This window comes from Eublepharis macularius, chromosome 15, assembly GCF_028583425.1.
Source record: "Eublepharis macularius isolate TG4126 chromosome 15, MPM_Emac_v1.0, whole genome shotgun sequence".
Taxonomy (NCBI): Eukaryota; Metazoa; Chordata; class Lepidosauria; order Squamata; family Eublepharidae; genus Eublepharis; species Eublepharis macularius.
In genome coordinates this window covers 23,735,442-23,761,464 of record NC_072804.1, presented here as the reverse complement: position 1 = coordinate 23,761,464, position 26,023 = coordinate 23,735,442, and the positions used below count along the sequence as shown (strand labels likewise).

The 26,023-nt window shown below is 47.7% G+C and overlaps 1 protein-coding gene across 3 annotated transcripts in view; it reads right to left on the bottom strand.

The window, feature by feature from the left end:
* The window catches only part of ABLIM2 (actin binding LIM protein family member 2), a 75,284-nt gene extending 51,073 nt beyond the window's left edge, over positions 1-24,211 (bottom strand). For all 3 annotated transcript variants that reach the window (XR_008598296.1, XR_008598297.1, XM_054999703.1), the window contains exons 1-5: positions 24,112-24,211; positions 17,832-17,975; positions 11,895-12,078; positions 5,827-5,945; positions 998-1,124 (exon numbers count right to left, since the gene is read on the bottom strand). Coding sequence is in view for 1 of the 3 variants with exons in the window: in XM_054999703.1 (XP_054855678.1) it covers positions 998-1,124; positions 5,827-5,945; positions 11,895-12,078; positions 17,832-17,975; positions 24,112-24,130 (593 nt within the window). In the remaining 2 variants the exon portion in view is untranslated. The remainder of the gene's footprint in view (positions 1-997; positions 1,125-5,826; positions 5,946-11,894; positions 12,079-17,831; positions 17,976-24,111) is intronic.
* Between the last annotated feature and the right edge of the window lie 1,812 nt (positions 24,212-26,023).

The following is a 26,023-nucleotide window of genomic DNA, read 5'->3' as shown; positions in this document are numbered from 1 at the left end:
GTAGCGTAAGGTACATGTTTTGAGGAGACTTTCTCTGCCTCACCCCCCCCCCTGGTTTTGGATCGTTACCCCTAATCCTGAATGGTTGTGATCACTCAGGTGTAAGGGAAACCTTTGGGTGCAGAATTCTAGATCACAAGCACTTTTAATATATACTTTCTCTATTACCTGTTCTTCACATTGACAAAACAGCCCCATGGCACAGAGTGGTCAACTGCAGTACAGCAGCCCATCCTTCCAAGGTAGGTAAAATGAGTACCCAGTTTCCTGGGGGTAAAGTGTAGATGACTGGGGAAGGCAATGGCAAACCACCCCGTAAAAAGTCTGCCAAGAAAATGTTGTGATGCGACGTCCCTCCATGGGTCAGTAATGACTCAGTGCTTGCACATTGTCAAATAGGAAATATCTGCACTTTGCTCAGATCTCCATCATGAACTTTCAAACATTCTCTGTTTCCAGACACAGTCAGTGCTATCCTATGCCAGGAAGTTCTCATAAACTCAGCTGGACCTACTCCTGAGCAAGTGTACCTAGGAAAGTAGGCTATAATACTTGAGTCAATTAGAGGGCGGTCATGCATGCGGGGGGTTAATCATTCTTTACTGCCCCACTGACTTCCGCTTGCATCTATTCATGGTACAACTGGTCAATAAATCCTTTGCATGCCATGCTTTCACCTTTCGGTAAAATAACACATCTTTAAGAGTTATTATAATAATAATGTTCAATTTATATACCGCCCTTCTGGACAACTTAACACCCTCTCAGAGTGGTTTACAAAGTATGTCGTTATTATCCCCACAACAAAACACCCTGTGAGGTGGGTGGGGCTGAGAGAGCTCTGAGAGAGCTGTGACTAGCCCAAGGTCACCCAGCTGGCTTCAAGCGGAGGAGTGGGGAATCAAACCCGGCTCTCTAGATTAGAGTCCCGCGCTCTTAACCACTACACCAAACTGGATGGATTATCATTCTTTATCATTATCATTCTTTTACGTACTTGCTGATGTATTCAGCATTCAGGACTTTGCCACACATCTTGCATTTAAAGCAGGTCAGGTGCCAGTGCTTGTCCAAGGCCACCAAGGACTGTCCATTCTTTATTTCAGAGCCACAGCCACCACAAGCTGGAAAAGAGAAATAGCTGAAACATAAATAATGCACTTTATGCATCATTTGTGAGGTGAAAGAAAACGTCCTTCCTGTTCGGTTTCATGCATTTAGGACAGAGAGTCATGGGCGTCCGAGAATCCTAATAGTGGGATGGAGGAGGCATTAGATCCACAACACTTCAGGTAACACCGCACACAGGACATAAAATGTAGATCAAAGTCCCACACTGAAGTTAATGACATAATCGCTTTTGAGGATAGACTTTTTGAAAAAATGACCAACCTAAAGGAAAGGGAGTCATATACTTGCTGCTCTATGTGGAATCTAGTGATGATTTAAAACTCACCTTTTTCATTAAACCTGTGGCGCAGTCCCCGCTTCCCTACTGAAACTGAGGGCCAAGCTACAAGTGATGAATTACACTTGCCTGGCAAGTGAACAGACTCACGTGTATTCCACCCGGTTCACTTGCCATTCGCTTGCTCTCCACTCGATCAAGTGGAGAGCAAGTGAATGGCAAGTGAACAGGGAGGAGTACACGTGAGTCTGTTCACTTGCCAGGCAAGTGTAATTTGTCACTTGTAGCTTGGCTCTGAGTGGAAGAGCCTGCAAGTAGAACAAGGATCCCTTCCCTATTGGCTCCCTGGGCCCTCCGGTGTCTATCAAGGACTCTGCAGAATGAAGGCACAGTTATACCTTCAAGAATGCTGAGCGAGTGATGAGGGGGGGGGCGGGGGGGCGGGAGTCAGATGCCAAGGGATGGAGAAGCGGCTGAAGGGAGAATCAGAGGAGGGAAAAAAGCAAAACTGTATCAACATTCAGAGGGAGAAAAGGCTGAGGTGCAGCAGAAGGACTGGGAGATGCCCTCTGAAAGCGGTATTTCAGATAAATTCCACAGCAGGCTTTGTTCATCTGTGTTTCTGTAGCTAGTTCTATGTTCTGTTTACATTCATTGTAAGAGGTAATATGGTTCTCATCTACAGTGTTAAGCAGTTTTACATGCATTTTTGAAACATTTTTTAAAACTTCTGGTTAGTTTGTGAAGCCAGGATTGGATCACAGGCAATCATTCAGATCTTGGTTTGTTTCCACAGGAAAGCCCTTTCTATATGTCCTTAAAGGGATGGCCCACTCACCGAACACTGTCAGCTTTCCTCCTTGACTCCACCCACCTCCATTTTCAAAATGGTTGCAGGCCATTTGGTTTCCGGTTTTTTGGTGCCTTTTCCGGAAGTGCAGGAATGTACAAATGCAAACAGCCAGAAAAGTGCTGTGGCTGCTCCTGATTGACCCGAAGCTCTACGAAGCGATCCTAATTGCTTCAGAAAGCTTTGGTTCTGTATTTCCGATTCGGAAATCCCGAATCTTTCGGAATCAGGTCAAATTTGGGTGTTTTTTCCAAATCAGAATCTCGAATCACACACCCCTAGTCAGGTCCCCAGGGCTTGAAACTGAGGGATGGGGGGGTTGGATGTGCGTGACAGGAGTATTTATTTTGCATGTGTGCACAGCATGCGTGCCAAAATACTTCCTCACTGTGCCAGGAATTCTGTCATTCCTAGCGTGATATGGAAGAGACAGATTTGATAAAAATCTGGGACAGATTTGATAAAAATCAGTCCCAAACACTAGACTGGGACTAATTTTAATCAAATCAACCCCATGCACAACCCGTCACTTCCATATCACCCCAGGAATGGCATCGTTCCTGGTGCAATGTGGAAATGCTCTGGAGTGCATGGGAGTGTGCTGCAGGGCTTCCAGGCTCATTCCGGCACCTTTTCCCCCTGCCAGCCGGGTGAGAGGTGGCGGGGGGCAGAGGTTGGGAGCAGGGGATCCCCCACCCCCCGGGGGAATGGGATTCCTACCCATATACCTGCAGCAGGACCTTTCCTACTCTGCTGTGCCATGGCAGCGTAGCTCATCTGAGAAAAGCCTTCTGAGGTTGTGACCCTGCAAACAGGTTCACACACATTCTCAGTGGTGGCTCCCATCTTGTGGAAGGGCCTGCGTAAGGAAGCCCAGAAGACTGCCACGCTTCTATCATTCTGCAGAATGTGCAGGATAGAAAGGTTCAAGAGGGCAACGTTAAAAAGGGATTAGAACTGTAGCAGAATGAAACGTACCAGGGGGTGCTTTTATAACGGAATAGGATTATAGTTGAAAGATTATTGTAGGGATAATATACAATTATGATTGTAGGGATCCCCTGCTTTTACTGCAGTCTTTACCTGGTAATCCACTTTCTCTTCCGTTTATAACATACCTGGATAGCTTGTTGTTCACATTGTTCCCTAACTCAGTAAACCTAGTCCTGTTCTACTAGCACCTGGTTGTCTTATGCTGTCCTATTGCTCTGTTTATTTCCTGTAATCCGCCTTGAGTTTCAGTGACAAAGGTGGACTATAAACAAAGTTAATATTATATACTAAACACATATAACATCGTATATATTTACTGTTTAACAGTGAATAATTCTGCCTACAATTAACATGATATACTGTGTTTGATAAAAAATTATTAAAACGTTCCACGTTTTCTTTTTTCTTTAATATTTTATTTGTTTTAGTTCCACCTTATTCTGATAACAAAATTAATCAAAAGTCTCACATTCTTTGGATACATGTTATAAATCATACATTTCATTTCATCTCTGCAATCCCATCATAATCATACTATTTTCACTACACTATTATCACTATAAGTCTGCATTCTTTAATTCTAGTACTTCTTTACTCTGCGCATTCATTTGATTGTGTTCTGCTAACATTTAGTTGTGTCTCTATTTTATACTTCCGTTTAACCCATCTATAAAACGGGGTCCATTTTTGTTTTCCATCATGTAAGCGTTCCATGTTTTCAATGGTCAGCTTCCCCAACCCCTTGCCCAGTGTGAGTCAACACGATCTATGGCTTGGACATTCAATAACAGTGTGACAGGCTGTGGACTGCAGAAAATTGAATGCAAACAGAAATCCTAATATAGAGCGGAGACAATGCTGAATCAAAGCATAAATAGTTAGACATGGCATATAAATGAAGCAGAAGCTACCCAAGTACACAATAGTATACTCCACAGCCCCTGTCCCTTAACCAAAGCATCTCACTGAACCCTTTCCTTACAGTACAAACCTCCTTCCTGTGTAGCATTTTGTGGAAATCAGTGGGGAAGTAGGAAAGTTACACTTTGCTGATGGGAAATTTAGTCTGGAACCAAACCCAATGGTTTCAAAATTTCTGGAAATAGAATACACAGGTTGAAATCCCCGCTAAGCTGCAATGCTCACTTTTGGCCAGTTGTCATTCAGCCAGACCCAAATCTCAAAGGAATTGTGATGATAAAGGGATGTATGTGCGCTGCCATGAGTTTCTGGAGGGATAAAAACCTTAATTAATTAATTGTTTACCTCACTTATAACTAGGGGTGTGCAAGGCCTGCCTGTTTCGTTAAACCTGATTCGGTTAATCAGCAAGCCGATTTGGTATTCGCATTTCGGCTTGATTCGGCCATTGTTTTCAATGAGAAAACCTTCTCCTGGCTTTCCGGGAGTCTGGGGGGGGCATTTTCTGTCCAAATCACACCAAACTTGGTGGAGACCTTCTCCTAACTCTCCTCTAACAACCCTCCAAGTTTCAGAAAGATTAGACTTTGGGGGGCCATGTTATGCCCCCCCAAACAAGGTGCCCCCATCCTCCTACACTCTCCATGGTTCTCTATGGGGAAAAACAAGTCATCCTCTTTCTAGGAGGACTTGGGTGGCATTTTGCAAGCAAAATGCCCCCAACCCTCAGGGGACTTGCTCCCACCTGTCCTCCCACCCTCCACCAAGTTTCAGGCAGATTCCACTTGGGGGGGGGGCATTTTATGGCCTCCCAAAGAAGGTGTCCCTATCCACCTCCACTCCACTATTCCCTATGGGGGAAATAAGAGAGGCTTGTCTGGCTAGGGGTGGCATTTTGCATGCAAAATGCCCCCAAACATCAGAGGACCTCCTCCTACCTGTCCTCCCTCCCTCCACCAAGGCTCAAGCAGATCTCACTTTGGGGGGCCATTTTATGCCCCCCCAAAGGTGGTTCTCCTACCACACCACTTTGTCTTTCTACTGTGGGGAAGACTTCCACACCACAGAAACACATGGGATTGGGGCTGCCAATGGCCACAGCCACAGTCCACCTGCACCCAAACTGCCAAATACCACACACACCCTCCCCCAAACCTAACCTCCCCTGTCCTGTGGCCAGCCACTTTCTATTGATTCCTGTTATGGGAAAATCTCCCACAGCAGGAACCCACGGAATGTGGCATCTATGGCCCCAGGAACAGTCCCCCTTTTAAATCTTCCCCCCTCACTAGGCCCAGGCTCATAACAGCTTCCGACATTTGACAAGATCAGGCTAAACCTTGCCACGTTTCCTCCTGATACGTACAGTGGTCAAATATAAACACTTTCGCACATAACAAAAAATGATCACGGTATGTCAGCCACCAACTCTGACCAACACTGAATATTATTACATAGAAGCTAAAAATATCACCAAATATAAAAAATCAAAATAAAATTAGTAGATGTTTGGAGAAAAGCCAGTAACTACTCAGAGAATACCCACTGTCTTATTCAACATCAGCACAGGCAAAAAGAGAATTTGAAGACAGCAAATTATCTTCACTTTTTAAATAGCTCAACTGAAAATGATAAAATGGAACCTGCAACTTACTTTGGGGGGCCTGGACTGGAAAACTCCTGTTGATATTCCCAGCAGGTAGCAGAGAACATTTCTGGCAGAGACAGTCTTTGCCATTGAAAGTTACACGGTCTCCAGGAGGAAAACGCTGCCTAAAATAAGAAAAGTTAAAGCATCAGTAAATGGAAATCTTTGCGTTCTTTGAACCACAACCTTTTTTATTTTGGTACAGAGGACTTATTTATTTGTTATCATTTGTTCTCGGTTCAGCAAAACTGGCTACAGAGAGAAATAATCTTTGGCGAGAAACTGAGGCACTCTTTATGTGACCTTAATATTTTCCAAAGTCTTGTTCTCAAGAAATCTAATGTGCTTTGGTAGAAGGCGCAGCCATCCAAAGAACTTCGTTCCTCATCAGAGGAAACACAATCAAGGACAAAAGAGGTGCTTTAGAATCTTACAGCTGTAATCTTTAGCATAGTTGCAACAAAGCAGCAAATGGAACACTGTGGGACTTACTTCCAAGTACACATCTTTAAGATCAAGCTGTGAGAGCCACACTCAAGATGTGTGTACAGCCAACACAGCCGTACTGCACTCCTATGAAGTTGGACCCGCCCCTCCCTGATGTCATCTTTGCCTCAAGCCTCTGTTGGTGATGCCCTTCTCCCCTGTAATCCTACACACATGCACACACACACTCCATGCCTATGCCTTCCCACCTTGCCCCAATTACAATCTCCACTCACTCCTCCTCTTTCTCATCAAAGTTATTTCTTCCCTCCTTTGTTTGGATCAGGTCATCACTCAGGCATCTCTGCCCAGATTCCCTGCAGAAGTGCTCTTTTACCTATCAGGTTCTGGAACAACCTGAAACTTAGGGCCAAACTACAAGTGACGCCTGACACAGGTTGGACCCTTGTCAGCTTCCCTCAAGTTTTGATGGGAAATGTAGGCAGCTTGGCGGAATGTTGGACAAGTGACAGTTGAAAAGACCGTTGGACAGCAGTCAGAGAGCCAAGCTGCAAGACTAGGATGCCTACATTTCCCATCAAAACTTGAGGGAAGCTGACAAGTGTCCAACCTGTGTCATTCGTCATGTGTAGCTTGGCCCTTAGCTGAAAACAACATGTGGAACCCACTCAACTGCAAGAATGTGGCAGGATGCCACAAGACATCAGTAACAAGACAGGAAGTCGAGCTGGCAGAGATGCTCTTGGACAGGGCACTGGAGACATCCAGACCGACGGTTCGGGGTGACTTCCATATCCATACTGAACATTACACATCAGGGCCAGCCCAGGACTTCATAGCTTCCTTAGAAGCCACGAGCCTCTCTCTAACTGTGTGTCATGGGCCAGCCAGGGCTCAGCGACAGCAAGGAGCCCTATGTAGCCAGCTCTGAAGCGGCCAATACCAGCTGTTGTTGTGAGGATGAAATGGGGGAGAGGGGAAGGGTGCTGTAAGCTGCTTTGGGTCCCCACTGGGAAGAAAAACAGGACATAAATATACTCTGTTTTATACACACATATACAAATAAGCCGGGCTTATTTCTTGACCTGGAATAGGTAAAAATTGGTTTAAATCGCTGGGAGAGGGTATTTGAGGGCAGAGGACCAGTGGTTGGGATCAGGATGAAGCACCTATTTCCCCCCCTCCCTGCAGGGGTCTTCAATTCACAAGGCAAAGAAGGGGTTTGTAACCTACTCATGGGGTGACTTTTAGGTCAATCACACTCTCTCAGCTTAACCTTCTGTGACAAAGTTGTGCATGAGCCTCAGTCCTCAGGTATCTGGGCTGTTATGGCTGGTGCCCCCTTCTGCTTATCCTTGGCCCTTCTACCCAGTGCTCCCGTCCTTGTGCCCAGCCTGTGATGCCTCGCCTCCATCGCTCTGCCAGGCAGCTGTGCCTCTCCTACAACACCCTCCTGCTTCACCCCCTTTCCTCTGCAAGGGCCTGTTGGGGGGCTGAGTGAGAGGCTCCTTAGCACCTCCCTCTGGGGTCTCCTGCCCCTGGGGCCAACTGTGCTTCTGGAACCTTCCCTGAGCCCTCAGCCCCTCTCATTGCTCCCGCTGCCACCCTGAACTGAGTCCCTCCTTCGCGCTCCCAACCTCAAGCTGCTGCTCCCGAATCACTGCTGCTGCCACCACGCTTCCCAAAACATCTTACAATATATCCACACTCCACAATAAGTAACAATTACAAAATATGAAAAGTCGGCCAGAGTAGTACATTCAATAAAATACAAAAAATGTAAGTTCAGATATAAATATGGAGACTGGAATTTCTTTCCATATATTTTTTTGAAGGAGCACAAAAGAAGGGTACTCTGAAGAGAAGCACTGAAGCTCTGGTAAGTATCCAAGAGCAATGGCTAATCTCTCTGTCTTTTTTCTGTTGCAGGTGGAACCACAAACAGGAAGAGGGAAGATCCTCAAGGATCCAACAAGGGGCCAGCGAATTGTACACTTGTTTCATACAGGGTGTCAGACTACGGAATCCCAGTTATCTAGAGTTCGTCTCCCCCCTCTTGCAAGAAGCACAAGGTTTCTTGATTCCAAAAGGTTTATTGAAAGACAGTGCTCAGGTTACAGGTGTCCGTAATCCAAAGACTTTTGAGGCCCTTGGCTGAACGGAAGCTTTGTTGAGAATGGCATGCAAAGCGAAAGTTACAATACTTCAAACACCCATTCCCAGCCTCCCCCCCAGTCCCATCTGCAAAGGCATGAGAAGACGAGGACATCAAGGTCGTTGGCTGGATTGGACAGATAAGACTCTTCGCTCCCATGGGTATGAGCGGCCTGGATGACACCTGGGCCTGGAGGGAGGAAAACTGTACAACTACTGATTATAACACAAGTCAACATGGCGTAACTCTGGCTAGAGAACTGACATCCTGACACAGGGACTTACTTCTTCAGGGGTCATAAACTGATCCACCATACAAAAATCAGAGAAAATGCCTGAACTCTTTCAAGATTCTCTCATAGGATGCACCTCAAGTCTCGGCCTCACCACTAGCTCTGATTGGGCTGCTGGAGGTACAGCAACACCGCCCTGATCCCGGTGTCTTGCCCCAGGATCCATGCTGCTGCAAGAGACATTGCCCCACCTACATTACAGGGCTGCTGCAATGACCCTGACACAGAGCCAAGCTACAAGTGATGCCTTACACAGGTTGGACACTTGTCAGCTTCCCTCAAGTTTTGATGGGAAATGTAGGCGTCCTGGTTTTACAGTTTGCCTCTCCATTACAGCTGCAAGACCAGGATGCCTACATTTCCCATCAAAACTTGAGGGAAGCTGACAAGTGTCCAACCTGTGTCAGGCATCACTTGTAGCTTGGCTCTGAGACTCTTCCAACAGAAGGGGAACCACATGACTGTTAGTATATGGAATGGTGAGATATAAATGTTTCTAAAACATAAGAAATCTCTTCACTGAATGTCGTTGTATTTATTCAGAAAATGCCACCTCTCCAAAGAACCTGCTCTTTTTCCTGATTAAGTATAGCAAAACTGTAATTTGTATGTGGGAAAAGATTTCCTGACAGAGGTTATTCCCCTTGTCAACACACACCCCACAATCAAAAGAAAGTGCTGGGAACACAAAACCCGCATACATGATGAGTCATTTAAAACTCTTGGACACGCTGGAATTTCTCTCCTAAGCCACAGAGCAAAAGAATGAAAGAGAAGTGATAAAACACCAGGATCTGCTCTTTCAGGAATCTCTCTTCTCCAATAAAACAGACACAAAGGACGCACTGCGTATTTGTAAGTGAAAGCAAGAAGTGGGCAACCACATTCAAAGCCTTTCATGGCTGTGGCCCCTTATATCTATGTAACTGCCTCTTCTCCTATGTTCCACCACGGCAGAGCAGGGCCTTCTGCAGATACCACCCTGCAGTTGAGCAAAATCAACCGCTTTCTCTGTGGTGGCCCCCCCACTTTATGGAATGGCGTGCCTGAGAAGGTTAGGAAAGCTCCCACTCTCCTGGCTTTCTGCAAACTGTGCAAAACTGAATTATTCAAGAGGGCTTTCTACCCAGATTATAAGGCTGTGTCATAAGAAATTAAATCAGAGGGATGCTTTGGTAGGGACAAGAACTATACGCTATGCTATTGGATACTGTATGTTGATGTACATATGAGCCACTAGAGAGTTTCCACATTGCTTAACAAGTCGTGCAAATTACTTATGCATTGTTTCTGAAAGATTTCATCTTTATGCTCGACTTTATGCTTATTTTCAGATTTTCTGCTACTGTACCCTGTTGTATCTGTTTCACTGAATGTCCTGTGTTCATTGTAGTACTTGCTCAGTGAATGTCCTACCTGTTGATTGTATTGTGTATCACTTGCACTGGATAATCAGCCTTGGATCTCAGTGAGAAAAGTGGATAATAAATAAAATTTTAAAATCGTAAACCAGCCTGGAACACGTGAAGAACTCCTGAGCATGCTTAAAGATGAGCAAGTGAAGACCAGAAAGCACGCTTGGAAATTCCAAGGCGGGGATCAAAAGAGAATGTTGGGGTGCTGAGAACTGAGAGCGGGACCACAAGTGACGCCTGACACAGGTTGGACACTAGTCAGCTTCCCTCAAGTTTTGAGGGGAAATGTAGGCATCCTGGTCTTGCAGCTCGGCTCTCCGACTGCTGTCCAATGGACTTTTCAACTGTCACTTGTCCAACATTCCGCCAAGCTGCCTCCATTTCCCATCAAAACTTGAGGGAAGCTGGCAAGTGTCCAACCTGTGTCAGGCGTCACTTGTGGTCCCGCTCTAAGAGAAAGCATCTAAGTGGGGAACAGGCCGTGACTCCTAGCGCTACACAGCAGCAAGTGTTGAGAGAGTGGGACTGATACAGCAAGAGCCTGAGATTGGTTTCCCCAATCAATTAAGTAAACTGAAAGTCAATCCAGCCTGGAAGGATTTTTGCTTTCAAAACACGTTGACTAGAAGTTATAAGACAAACACACACACACACACACACACAAATCAGGAAAGAACACTGAGCACAGCCACAAAAGCAAGGGAAGGAGATAAATTCAAAGACTGTAGCCTTCTATTACACGCCATCTATTACAAGTAGAATCCCCAAGAAAATAAATATTGTTTGCACCCAAAATAGAACAACAGCGTGTACCCTAAATGGATTTCTTGGAGGTAGCAACATTTGTTTGTTTCTACAAACTGAAAATCTGGCCTGCACGGATTACAATTCTTCTGTGTGGTAACATGATTTTTTGTTTATTTCCTCTTTGCCTCCCCAAGGCTGCTTCAGTTTCACCTCCTCTTCTAAGAGGTGAAGAGGAAATAAACAAACCAAATGAGCAGTGATCAACCTGTAGAGAGGGGAAACTGACAAAGCCGTCCAATCTCTTTTAAAACTCAGCTTCCCGGCTAACATTGCAACTTCCTTCAGGTGCTCTTCCTTGTGTAATTTGTCTCTTGTAGCTTAGCTCTAAGTTGCCCAAGTCCCCACATAAAAAAGCCAGTGCAGACAAGAACACTGAAGTATGATATTTCCACCAATATCTATAGCAAAATAACTGGTGAAAGGTAACTGCCCTTCAATACAAAGGTGACCACAGCCAGCATAATATTCTTCTTAACACACACACACACACACACACACACAATTAGAGATGCTGTCAAATTCCACGCAAAGCAGTTTGTTGTTGGCTTTATTTTGGGATTGGAAGACTTCCCAGGTGAGGTTGGCTGTGGGTGGCAGGCAGAGGAGCCATCTGTATCACCAGGAGATCTTAACAGCACCACATCTGCAGCCCTGGGGTAGCCCACTGCACCTCTGGGAAGCCTCCAGACATGCCTTTGATCAGACAAGGGCATGATGATGATGATGATGATGATGATGATGATGATGCTGATAAATCACATGGGCACAAGGAGCTTCAGCACGACTTTCAGCAGAATGTGGAGGGTTTGTTGGCAGAGCAAGGAGTATCTGAAGCCATGAACAGTTTCGAGTTAAAAGGCACGTTCGATGCCAGGGTGGAAAATCTACTTTGGGTGGTGCTATGCATCTCTGGTTTATTTTAAAATAAAGCTTCTTTTAATGTTGCATTGAAACTGACCTGCAAACCACACACACAAAACAATGCGGGTGGTAGGTTTTCCCCAGGGCTGAAACCACCTCTCCTTCAATGAACTGGTCACAGCTGAAGCAGCGCGTTCCATAGAGCCGCTGGTAATCCAGAGTGCAGATATAGTCTCCCTGCCGCACGAAAAATCCTCCTTGGGCCAAATCACAGCCGCATGCTGCAGGCAAAAGCAGGTCAGAGAGATTAAGAAAAATAAGGCCAGCACTCAGAAAGTAGAGCATCACCGTGCATAACGCGCACACCCGTTTTGTGAAACTGTTCTGGATTACTCTGGTCAGGCCTGATTCAGATCTAGACATAAGAAGCCCTAAGTATCTAGTTAGCTTCTCTATATCAAATTATTTAACTCCTGACATGAGGCACACCACAAATAGGCTCGTTTACTGGGTATTGAACACAAGCAAATGTAACGAAAGAATCTCTGCTTCCACTCTAAGCCTTTATTAAAACACAGTTATTCAGTATTCTTCATATAAGCTCAATCATCAGAAATTCATACCATCCTTTAGAACCAAAAGATCTTTAAAGGAGAGCAATTACATGAGGTCAAGAAAATATCTTACCCAAAGATAATCAAGTCATAGGCAAGTAGTCAGAGAAGAAACTCCTAATCAATTAAGCTTCATATTTATAAGGTTTCAGAACCATCTCCTAACAATAACTGACTGTCCCTCTTGATAAGGACGCACATTCTTGGCTAACTAATTATCTTGTAACTTCAAATACCATACAAGGTTATCTATATTTGAAGCATTTTCTTAAAGTATGTAAAAATTGTGAGTTCATTCTTGCTACTTTTAATCTGACCAAATCTATGTAAAAATTAGTGATTACAAGTTTCTCAAGCACATGAATATCTTTTGGCCCTCAACCAATTCACTCATCCTTGAATTACATCTCCACTTCTGTGGATCTGGTCATTCTTGCCATTTTAAGATGTTCTCTGCACCTGAGCCTCAACACACAGTATCTACCGATATGGGTTAGATAGCTCTTCTAATCTACATATGGCCCATCTCCAAGTTTGTTCTATTCTGGGCCTCCCCGTTTTGGTACGTCTAGCTTTGGGGCCCTATTTCTGCATGTGAATACATTGTCTATGACTACTTGGTCAAATCTAGCAACAGTTCCCCTATTTTTCTAGCTATAACCGTGACACAACACTTTGCAGATTACCCAAGTACCAAAGCAGGATGGGGAAGGCAGGGCAGCAAACCTTTGCAGACAGCTGGGAAATGCTATGAGCGGTTTGGACATATACTTCTTTCCAAACCCCAAAGCTAGCTGTGGCTGAGGGCCCCTCCTGCAGGTGGCCCAGGGACAGTTGGCTGTTGACAGCAGTATGTAGGTATGAGACTGGGAGATCAGCTGACAAGAAGCCAACAGGCTCTGTTTGCTTCCCTTCGGCCATCACAGAAAATGGACAGCTGTCACTGCAGCCACCCAGCTTGAGAAAGGCCATTGCATGACGAAAGAGTCCTTTAATTTAATGTTCCTCTGTATCACCAAAAATGTCCTGGACCTCACCTTCCGGTATGCATTTGTCAGACATCATTTTCAAATGTCATTTGTAGTGATGCTAAAATATGGATATAACAACAGTCCGACAGAAATTATAACATCAGCAGCATTTAGACTACCATGGCTTTCACTTTCTCAGCCACCAAACCAACACATAAAGTAGTTTCAGGTGGGTAGCTGTGTTGGTCTGCAGCAAAAGAACCAGATTTGAGTCCAGTAGCACCTTAAGATTCTCCAGTCAAAGCAGCGCCCTTTGTCAGACAGCATACAAAGTAATGTCACTCAACAACACACTATAATATGGACTGGAAACATTTGCGTTTCTATGTAACACGCCCAAGGCAACTAACAGATCAAAAGAATGAAGAATCTTCAAAGGCCCAAACCCCACTAACATCCAATAAACTATGGCATGATCCAAAATAAATCAACATGAATTTGGAAAAAATATAGCAATAGATCATATTGTAAACAGCCACCTCCCCTTCTCACCAAAAGCCCTCTCAACTAACTGGTGAGCAAGGGGCAACCCCACCTCTCTCGGGGGGGGGGGGGGAAGAGTTCCAGAGTCCATGGGCCCCAACTGAGAAAATCCTGTCCTCAACCTCTGAGGGCAGAAGGAACCATGATAACTATGACATTTGTATGGAAGGCACCCAAGGCAGCTTGAGCTGGCACGGTCTGGTACGCGGCAATTGCTGGGGAGCGCAAAGCACCGGGTCTGAGAAATGAACGTAATACAGGAGCAGAAGAAACACAGCGAAAGAGACAAGAGACTGGACGCAGAAAGGCCTCCGGAGATGGGATATGGATGCCTGGAAAACACAAGGATGGAGACGCAGGTGCCCCCTAAGGAGTGCCTGCAGGTGGTACACACAGCAGAGTTATGGGCAGAGAAAGAAGCATAGAAAAAATGCTAGGAAAGAGAGGAAAGAGACACAACACGGCGGAGTGCGGGGGAAGAAATAACAGAGGGGGGGTTCATTGTTCCCTTTAACAGAACAGATAAGGGAGTAAAAACAGAGAAAGGAGTAGAACAGGAAGAAGGGCCTGGCAGCTTTTTAACCAAACTCCTTTAATGCTGACACACCCATCATTTTCCTTGTTCTTTGCCTCACCTTCTGTGCTGTATTTTACCGACCAAAAGGCAGTGGCATTCCATAGCACTAGGACTGTCATCTGGCTGGCTAACTAACCTGAAGATTCCACAATTCACTTTGTTCATTTCAGGCTTCCACCATCCGCTAGTTTTCTGCACCATCTGAAACCATCTTTCAGTGATGCTTTTATGCCATCTTGCTCAGATCACACACAGTCGTTATAGCAAACTTATTGAAAGGCAAGCCAAAGAAGCTGATCTGGAACATAAAATGGCTCCTCTTTCTCTGCTCACACATGCTTAGTAGTACTAGTTATTGTAATATCAGAATAGTTAGCCTCCACCTTACAACATTCTAAACGAGTCAATGATCAACATGCCAACGTAACAACACACAGACCTTGAAGGTATGATAGAATATAGCAGCTGTGATTTCACAACATCGCACGATCACAGCAGGCTTCTTATGGGAAAAAATAAGCCAGGTTCAGTGAGAAGAAAAAAAGTCCAACTTCAGTGTGGTTTTACACCTCTGTCATGCTGATCACTCATTTTTCCCCTTCAAGTCAGCTGCCAAATCTCATCAGAACTGACACTCTGTTGCTACCCAAAGCTCCATGTAAACAGCGCCAAAGAGTCTCTGCAGTCCAGCCCAGTCCATGCTCCCCTGTTTCCCAGAACTAGAGAAGTGAAGGCCCAGGGGGAAAAAATGTTTTCCCCCACAGGCCAAGGAATTAGAAAAATATATTTTAAGAGAAGGTTTTACAGAATGTTTTATGTATAAGAATCCACAGCCGTAAAGAATAATTCCTGTGTATACTGGAGACATATACAAGAAGTTTTCGAGAGTCAAAGCTCCCTTCTTCAGATAGTTATACCAGTATCTGAAAAAGGGTGTGTTGACTTTTGAAAGTTTGTACCTTGTATCAGGGCTTGCCGCGACTGCCGCTGGGCGTGGCACTGGGTGGTCTGCTCCTGACATCACAGGGGGGCCAGGGATTCTGCAGGACCCTGCTCTGTGGAAGGAGGAGCGGTATACCTCACCCAGACTCCCTCTCAGTCCACTCGCTGGCCTGCTCAACCTGGCCTGCTTACCCCCTGCATCCTCCTTCATCTCCTCCTTCCAGCACTCTCCTCCAAGCCTCCACCCTTGCATCCTACTGCTCTCACTCCACATCATCACTCACACCCACCACCTCAGAGCTCTTCCTAGCCACCTTATATAGGGCTTCCTTTCCCCGCCCCGCCCTCCTTCTAGGCTCGTGCCATCTCCTGACTTGGCCCAGCTGGGCCTTCCCTCAGGTGTTTCCCTCCTACCACTAATCCCTTCTTGGCTTCCTTGCCTTGCTGGCAGGGTGGGGTTGAATGCGAGCCATCCCCAGCTGAGGTCTCCTTGGCCTTGCTCATGAGGAGCTGCCCCAGCCGGCTTCGGTGCTGCTGAGCCTGCCTGGCCTTGCTCACAAGGAGCTGCCCCAGCCGGCTTCTGTGCTGCTGAGCCTGCCTGGCCTTGCTCGCGAGGAGCTGCCCTGGCCAGCTTCTGTGCTGCCTGTTCACTGATGCCGGGCGGGGCTACCCATCTCCTCCCCCAGAATGCCTGTGGCAGCTCCACCTGGAGGGGCTTGGCTCCTAGCACCTCCTGAGCCAGGCTGCTGTCCTCTAGCCAGGGGGTGGCTCTGGGCTGTAGTGGCTGCTTCTCCTCCTTGGAAGGTAAGGGCTCTGTTTGGGTTGTTGCTGTGTCCCTATTCCCCCTGCCTTGGCCCTTTTCCTCTAGCCTGCTTAGCCCCCTCTCTTCCCCCTGGGGGGTGGGACTAGCTGGCTTCTCCCTGCTCCCTCCAGCCTTCTGAGGCTTTGGCCTTTCGCCCCTTCCCCCTGGAGTAGGCAGGTTCTGGCTCTGTTTGCCAGACAGAGCGGTTGTACTGCTGTCTCCTGGCTGCCCCCTGCCGCTGCCTGTCAGCAAGTCCGGGGGCTGGGCTGCTGACCCCGGACACCTTGAAAATCTTGTTGGTTTCTACGGTGCCATTAGACTCAAATCCTGTTGTCCTACTGCAGACCAACATGGTTACCTACCTGAAACTGTATCCAAAAATGTTGAGGCCAGGACGAAAAATGTAAATGTTTAGAAATTTTGCATCTCTGCCTTGAACACAGAAGATCTTGACATACCATACAGCCTGTGTATTAACATTTAATCAACCTGTCCCCGCTGATTCCATCTTGGGGTGGGATTGCGGCAACGAAGTTTGAGTGGGCTCCTCAGAGGCCCTTCAGTTGTGGAGAATACATCTGTTTATTTATTATGATATCTGTAATTTACTTTTCTACAATAGCAAGATGCAATTAACAGTAAACAATTCAATACCTTGTAGGAAAGGGCATACCAATAAAACAGACAGTGGAAATAAACCAAAGACTATCATTTTCAGTCCTGTAATCAAGATTCAATATTTTACTACTAGATGTGCAAAAACAAAAATTTTCAAAACTTTCTCAGAACTATCCATATCCCACAGACAGCAGCTGGAAGCAGGTTGTGCAGTCTAGGGATGTCAATAGAGAATGTCAGTTCTGCCACAATTGGAAAGATGGCAGCTCAAGTTCTAAAAGACAAGCTGTTGACGACTTTTTTCTGGTGTGTTGCTAGTCACATGTACTCCTCTTGAACACAACTGTCTGCTCTCCCAAATTCCAAGCAATGACATATTTTAAATTTGTGCACATTGTGTGGCCGCATATGTGACCACATAAATTAAGTCATACAAATTAAGTTAACTAACTATTACAGTGCCTGAAAATTCTATTAATCAAAGCAGCTAGACAATTTGCCTCATCAATTTGGCACCAAGCTGCTCGCTCGCACGGGATGTAGTCACCTTAAATCACTCAAAACACACAACATACTGCACTATATCATCTTTATTTTTTCTCCTACTGAAGGAGGTGATTTGCCATCAGACTAGCCAGGTTTAACAATGGATCATATATCAACTTAAACCAAGTTTGACAATCTGCGCTGTAGCTCAGTTGTATGCCACCCTTCTTCCAGGCAGAACTCTTTTTTTCCCCTCACAACAACCTTGTGAGGCAGATTAGGCCAAGAGTGACTGCTCCAAGATCACCCAGTGAGTTTCATGTTTGAGGATCATTTCAGCCCCTACAGGAATGGGATGGGGGAAGGAGTCACCTAGCTCAGCTCCCTGGGAACCTTAAGACAACACAAGCCTCCTGCATCTGGTACCTCCCAGTCCCGCCCCAGGCTTGAAGGCTGACAATAATAAAAAACAAATACATACCTTTGCAAACAAAACACTTAATATGGAAATACTTCTTCTGTACTCTCAGCACCTCTCCTTTGCAAGTTTTTCCACAAGTATTGCAGAGGATTGCAGAGCCAGATAACTTTTCCAAGTGACTATGCACAGCCTGAGGTTGAGAAGCTACAAGAAAAGGGGGGAAATTCCTTGAGTAAAATATTAGTGAACGATTGTAAAATGTTTAGGGAAACCAAGAAAAAAAAACCGGCCTATGAGAACACACTTTCTCTTTCATTGTTGGGTAGAATCTCTGGTATTAAAAAGAATATTAATATACATAAATCTTTTAAATAATCTTTTGCTGGTTTTAGAATCTTTTTTCCTGGAGGTTTTTAGCTTTTGAGTTCTTTACTGTTTTCCTATGTTTACTGTTGTAACTGTTTATTTCACGATGCTTTGGTAAGCTCACGGACCAGTATCAGCAGCTGCAGGATATAAAGACTTACAATGCATAAATCCCACGGGCCCCATAATGCAGTCTGATGGGAGCTACTCTGTTGCCAAAACATTTGAGACCCACAACACAAAGTAGACAAGACAACATTCCCAAGCTAGTCAGCCTCAGGGGCCAGAGCAGCAGGAAGCCTCTTGTTTCCCAGAGGTATTAAACAAAGACTATATAAAGGAAATATGATCCAATTAAAAGACTTTTTCACAGAGTTCAGTTCCACTACACAGAGATTTTAGCTCTGGGTCAATGATAAACAAATGCCTTGAACTCTGCTCCTAACCACAGGGTGAAATGATACAATTCCTCCATTTTCTGTCCTTTTGTAATTAATTCAGTGGTAACAAATGCTCCCACCTGCCTACGGCTGGCAAGAAACAAACCAGCAGGCAGCAAGACCACCCACAGGCCAGAGTGAAAACGCCCCTGTGCTCGGTCTGGAGCTGCCTCTTCACAGAAATGTGTTCGGACTCATATGACACCTGCCCCTCTCATGTGCCAACAGCCAAGATCACAAGGACAGCGGAGGTTTACTGCCGTGTAAAAATAGAAAGGCTGAGTAAAATTCTCACATGCCATCACTGGGCACACAGCAACGCTAGTAGGCCAAGGTCAAGATCCCGTAAATGGCACATATCTCCCTCAACATCACTACGCAGAGAAACTGAGACAGAACACCGTCCTAAGGGAACAAGACCTGCTGAGACCTAAATAACTTTGATTGGACTTTTGCTCGAGATCATATTGTTCTTCCAAACTTTCTGGCTACACAAATTAAAATGAACAAAGGTGTGTCCTGTGAGAGCCAGTGTGGCGTAGGGGTTCAAGCGTCAGACCAGCATCTGGGAGATGCAGGCTCTAAGCCCCACTCTGCCGTCAACGCTTGCTGGCTGTCCTTGGCCCAGTCACAAACCCCAAGCCTATTCTACTTCACAGGATCGTTGTGGAAAAAAATGGAGGACAGGGGAACAACGTATGCCGCTCTGGGCCCCCACAGAGGAGAAAGGTGGGAGAGAAATGAAGTTAAGTAAAAAAAGGAAGAGAGCTGTGTGGAGAGGTAATCTTTCAGCATGGATTCACTCAGGGGCCTTAAGTTTAGTCACATACAAGCGGGAAACCACAAGCAAGTTGTGGAAGCAACCATGCCATTTCCTCCCCGTTTACTTCTTCCCCTCTCACCAACCCCTCCTCATTTTGTCTCTTTCCCTCTCCCGCAATGTCCACTGTTTCATATTCCCACCTTCCAGCATGACCCAGAAGCAATGGGTCACACCAAGGTTGATTCACTAAAGATCAGTCCCAAACGTTATGTCCACTATGGTTGTTGTGGGTTTTCCAGGCTGTATTGCCGTGGTCTTAGCATTGTAGTTCCTGACGTTTCGCCAGCAGCTGTGGCTGAAATCTTCAGAGGTGTAGCACCGAAAGACAGAGATCTCTCAGTCACTCAGTCTCTCAGATCTCTCAGAGATCTCTCAGACACTGAGAGATCTCTGTCTTTCGGTGCTACACCTCTGAAGATGCCAGCCACAGCTGCTGGCGAAACGTCAGGAACTACAATGTCAAGACCACGGCAATACAGCCCGGAAAACCCACAACAACCATCGTTCTCCGGCCGTGAAAGCCTTCGACAATACATCGTTATGTCCACTCTTTCACATTTTCTCTTTCAATTCCCCATCCCATAACTTTTTGTCTCTCCTTCACACACACACCAAATCACTTTCTTGCTCTGTCCCCCAATGCCCGCTGTCTCTCTCGCACCCATCCTCAGCGCCCTGGTTGCCTGCTTCTCCCTAGTATTCACCTCCACCTCGCAATCCTTGGCATCCGTTCAGAATGTCAAGCGTCCATGAGCAGGGCCGGTGCCTCCATTGAGGCAAATCCAGCAACCTCCTCCAGTGCTGAGGTGCCGGAGGGGGTGCCAGAGGCGAGGGTGCATGCTGCGGAGCTGGCAGGAGCAGCATGCAGGTGGCTGAGCAGGAAGGATGGAAAGCCACCCACGCACTGCCCCAGCCGCCTGCCACACCTGGCCCGCAGCTACTGCAGTCTCCTAGCCCTCCCGTGCTGCCGCTGCTGCCAGCATGCACCCCTGGCCAGGAGCAGCAGCCGCGGGCCAGGCACAGCAGGTGTCCGGGATGGCGCACGGCACAATGGAGGAGAGCTGGGCGGACACACGCACACCTCCCCAGCCACCCACCATGCCTGGCTGGGAGTGTATGCCAGCGGCGGCAGCGCAGGACAGTCTGAGCAGGCAGCCCTCCCACCCAGCCGCCCCGCAGTCCAGGTGCGCGTACATGCACGGAGGCAGGAGCAGACCTGAAGCTGCCCCCAGCCTCAGGCACCAGAAACTCTGGCGCCGGCCTGTCCACGAGGATGGCAGAGCAGTCCCTCCCTCTCACAGACATGTGTTGGCAATGGCAGCACCTGTGTTAGTACTGGAAGCTGTGCCCTTCCTGGGGAACGACTGCATACAGTCGCTGCACTGAAGGTGGTTATCTACCTGCTCTCCACCAATCCTCTGTGCTCTGCCCACCCATCTCCCACCTGTCATTCTGCCCATCCTAATCCTCCTCCTCAAGACTCCCCTGCCCTCAGCACTTTCTCTGCTGCTCTAAGGGGATAACAGTAGTGGGTGGCTCCTGCCCTCCCCCTCCCCTGCTAGCCAACACTGATCTGGCTTAAGCAGTGGCTCCCCCTCTTTCAACATCTGCTGCATGCAGCGCAGAGGGTGAATGCTGCCAGGCCAGCACAGGCGCATTGTGTGTGCAAGCACTGACAATTCTCCTCCCATGGGTGCGTGTGTGTGTGTTAAACTCCCTCTCAATTTTTAAAAAGTTTTTGGATTTTTCTGCAAGTCTGCAGATGGTCCCCATCTGTGGATTTAAGTATCCGCAGAGCAGGGCCACTTGGCTATTCATATACAAGACTGCTGTGCTTCAATTTTTCTCAGGGATGCAGCAGGCAAAAGTTCATTAGTTGTGTAAATAGCATGTGTTTGTTATAGCTGCACCTGTTGAATTTCTGCTTGGGACCCCCCCACCCCCGCATCCAATGTCATGCCAAAACACCAAAGCAGAGTTTGGTGTAAGCAGTCTCATTTGCCACCACAGCTCAGCAAGCTACAAAGAAATCAAATTTCTGCAATTTCTGGAAAACAGGTACATCTCAAAATGAAATTTTTAAACATAGAACCATAGTACTAGAAGGGACCACATGCGCCCTCTGAACGTTAAGGAGAACTCTCAGGTGCTGACTGCCCTAGGAAGGTCTTTCAGTGTTCTTCACCTGGTGAGATTTCAAGCATTAGACCATCCTTCAGGTGCCTCTTGCTTCCAGGAGACCAAGAGGATGAGGTTATTCTCAGGTAAGGATGTACACAGACTCTCTGTGATCTCAGAAGGGCCACTAGAGCTGCCAGGGTAGAACCTGGGCATAGATACCCATCCAAGTAGGACCCTGACTATCATTCTTCCTATAAGCAAAATGCCATTCTTCCTTGAAACAGTGAAGATGAAGTGTACCTTGAGCCATGGGTCATTTCGTAGAAAAAGAGCTGGAGGAACTCATTAGCATAACTCATTAGCATATGCTACGCCCCTTGCCATCACCGGAAATGTGTCATTAGCATACCTGATTTGCATATGCCACACCCTCTGACATCACCTATCCTGGCTGTTTTGGACCCAATCCTGGCCATTCAGGACCGAAATTAGGCCCAAAATGGCAAAAGGGGGCTGAAAATGGCTAAAAAGGGGCCCAACATGATCAAGACTGGGCCACTGTTGAACAGGAGAGTGATCCACCACTCATCAGAGGGCCGATCCGGGCCATTTCAGCCCCAATCCAGGATGAAACGGGCCCAAAATGGCCGAGGGTCAGGTGGGTGGGGCCACCTGACATGAGACCTCTTTGGAGAACTGTGTTCCTGCGCGTCCCCCCTCGAAATGAGCCCTGCCCTGAGCACATTTCTAGCCACAGAACTCAATGGCATTTATCTTAAGGAGATGCTGGACGGCTCCTGAACTCGGACATGTGTCCCTTGACTGAGATGTAGGAGAGCAGAGCAAAGCAAGCAAGGCCCCTCAGGTCATGTGAGTAGCCAGTCCTAGTAGTCAACACTGTGTGGCCAATGCCCTCCCAAGAGAAGGGGGTTTACTAACAAATAGCATCCAATTTTTGTATCATTTATACTTCCTTAAGGAAGGCTGTTACATTATATCTTAAAAGACAGGAAATCTTTAAAATTTCATGCATTGCGTCCATGAAGATTCCAAAGTTCTCGCTGGTCCTGAATATCTTTCTTGGGATGCTGATACCATTGATTTAAAATTGGCAAAATGTAGTTGTGAGTCTTTTGATGGGCCTCCACTGTGAGCCGAACTACACAATGCATTTTTAAACAATCTGGGACAGAGTTATCCTGACTCAAGTCGCTTTCCCAGTAGCCAGATAGCAGTTGCAAAGAATCTGTTTCCCCAAGAGCTGCAAGACCCAGTTCAGACTGGGACCACAGCATGGGAGGAGGAGTCTCTGCCCCCCTCCCATTTACCTGGGCTGAGTGGCCAAGAGAGTTTTTTGCACGTTTGCAGGAACTGCTTGCGCCCCGGTTACTGTCTGTCTGGGATAAGCAGAAGCCCCCTTCCTCCGCCACTCCACCATCCCAATCCAGCATTTAAGAAAAGAAATTCCCTGCAGCTGCCCTCTGGCAGCAGTTCTGGGCGATTCCAACTTGCCTCCTTTTAAAACGGATCACTTAGTTCAGGTCTAACAGATCTTCTGCATAGGCTGTGTCTCATAGCCAGTAAATGGCACACTGGGCCACTGCAGTACTATGTATGCAGTCCCATCTTACCCATAAAAGACTAAGCAGCTGTGCCAGCACTACTTGTAAGGAGATCATTGGCAAAGGAAACCAATTGATCAGGAAAAGATGTTGCAGAATGTGCTAGATGTTACTAAAGGCCTATACACACGTACTTATAGATGTATACACACACGTCTGGTTCTGGAAAGTCTTGAGCAGATGCGCAGGTATTGTACCACTCACTCACTCACTCACTCTCTCTCTCTCTCTCTCTCTCTCTCTCTCTCTCTCTCTCTCTCACTCACACACACACACACACACACACAAACACACACACACATTGCTTTGGCTGCAAATCTCTCTCCATCCCCCTGCTTATCTGCCCAGTCTAGGGCTTATGCAAAGGTGTCATGAAGGTTCCAAGCCACCAATTCCCCCGGCCAACGAACATGATCCTGGGCATGCTTACTGGGGCGTAGCGCTCACTGGCTTACTCCCGAGGCGGTCAGTATGGTCCCAGGGCAGATCCGCCTGGGCAGATCAGCCTGAAGGGTGGGCACGGCCAGGGCACTGGCCGGCCCTTCCCGCAGCGAGGCCGAGCCAAAGGCGACGCTCGGAAGAGTCGCCTGGAATCAGGGCCCGGGAGGCGGGGGGGGGGCAGCGCCCCCGCATCCCCCCCGCGCATTCCCAGCGGCCTACCCGGAAGGGCGGGCGGGGGCCGGCTCTCCCACCCCTCCCTGCGCGCCCTCGCCGCGCAAGGCAGGCCAGGGGGCCGAGGGGCAGGTGCTTCGCCCGCAGCCATGTTGGCGCCCCGCGAGCGCCCACACCCTCGGCCGGCACTGCGGCGGGGCTGCGGCGTCGTCACGTGCGAAGCCTCGGCCACGTGAAGCCGCCGCCACCTCGCCCCTTGCCGGAGGGCTCCTCCGAGGGGCTCCGGCGCCCCCAGCCTCCCCCCGCCGCGCCGCGCCTCGCCTCGCCTCGCCCCGCCTGCGGGCTGCGGCTCCTACCTGCCTCGGCGGCGCTCATCTTGCGCGGCTCCTGCCCGCAGCCTGGCCGGCGGGCGCGCAACCATCCCCCGGCGGCTCTGCGGCTGGCTGGCTGGCTGGCGCGGGGCCGCGGCGGGGAAGGCAGGAGGCGGCGCTGGCCCCCGCGACGCTCGCTCGCTCGCTGCGACCCGCCCCTCGCCGGGCGGCGGCCGCGCCGAGAAATGCTGCAGTGGCCGCCGGAGCGCCTCGCCTGGCGCAGAGCAGCCGCCCGCTCGTGCGCGCGGGGCCGCGGCGGCTCGGCGGAGATTGGCTGGCGCTGGCGAAGGTTCGAAACGGATCCGCCAGGCCTGAATTCAGACGAGCGACCCCAAGCCGCCGTCACGTCGCAGCTCTCATCCCGGCCCACGGGCAACGCCGTGACGAATCGCCGGCCCAGCGCTTCGCGCCACAGCTGCCACGGCAGAAAGACTGCATCGCAGAACCCGGGTGTTCGTATTTTATTTTACAGGGAGCCGCCACCTCTCCGGTTCGCCATCATATCATTCGTGACAGCCGTGCCTACAGACTGACCCTCAGAATCCATGAAGCCGCTACTTTGGGGGCTGTCATTGCGCAAAAACATATCCAATATGTAGATCGTCAGGCCAATTGGATTCCACACAATTGTAAATTTGCACATTTTGACAATATTGATTGTCAATATTGTACCACAGAAAACAGTTCCAATCCTTTGTGATGCCACCGTGGAGACCGCCCCCCCCAAAGCATTAAAAAGCATGAATCCTTACCATTTGTACATGGATGCGACTGAAATCCGCCATTAAGGCATACATAATAACAACGACAACATTCGATTTATATACCGCCCTTCGGGACAACCTAACGCCCACTCAGAGCAGTTTGCAAAGTGTGTTATTATTATCCTCTCTCTAATCGCCCTGTGAGGTGGGTGGGGCTGACAGAGCTTTGGAGAGAGCTGTGACGTCAATGTCTATGAACGTCAGCATATGATGGAGCTCTTGGTATGTCAGGATCTGGGAGACCCAGGTTTGAGTCCCCACTCTGCCATTGAAGCTCACTGAGGGCCAAGCTACAAGTGACGAATGACACAGGTTGGACACTTGTCAGCTTCCCTCAAGTTTGGATGGGAACTGTAGGCATCCTAGTCTTGCAGCTTGGCCCTCTGACTGCTGTCCAATGGACTTTTCAACGGTCACTTGTCCAACATTCCACCAAGCTGCCTCCATTTCCCATCCAAACTTGAGGGAAGCTGACAAGTGTCCAACCTGTGTCATTCGCCACTTGTAGTTTGGCCCCGAGTGACCTTGGCCAATCACACCCTTTCAGCCTAACCCACCTCTTTGGGTTGGGTTGGGTTGAGGAGAGATGGGTCCACCTCTTTGAGCACCTTGGAGGAAAGCTGGGATAAAAGCGGGCCACACATCAAACAAAACTTTGATTTGGCATTTTATAGCACTGCCATGGGGCTAGAAAAGAACATTAAAAACCTGTATCTTATGGAGCCTAACAATTTCTACACTGAGCCCCTCAAAATCCACCATAAGACCACATAGCATAGCCATGTCATGGCCTGCACCACAAAATACCCCCAAGCCTTTCTGGCACCACCACAGCACAAAAGGTTATTTTTAAAAAACTGATCTTTATTATCTGTGCACGGATTGTACCAATATCTGCCATAAATCTCATGATAAGAATACCCAAATGACTTCCCAGGGAATAAAATTAATACCCACAGTGAAAATCCATTAAAGAGAGAGAAACAATTCATACATCAAGAGTATTCGGATCCAGTTTCCATTCCAATACAAACATATTTATCTAGGAATTAACCAATCACCTATAATACTCTATATACTCATCAACAATTAATTCAACAATCAACTGTGATGCTTTCGTAAGTCTCACAGTA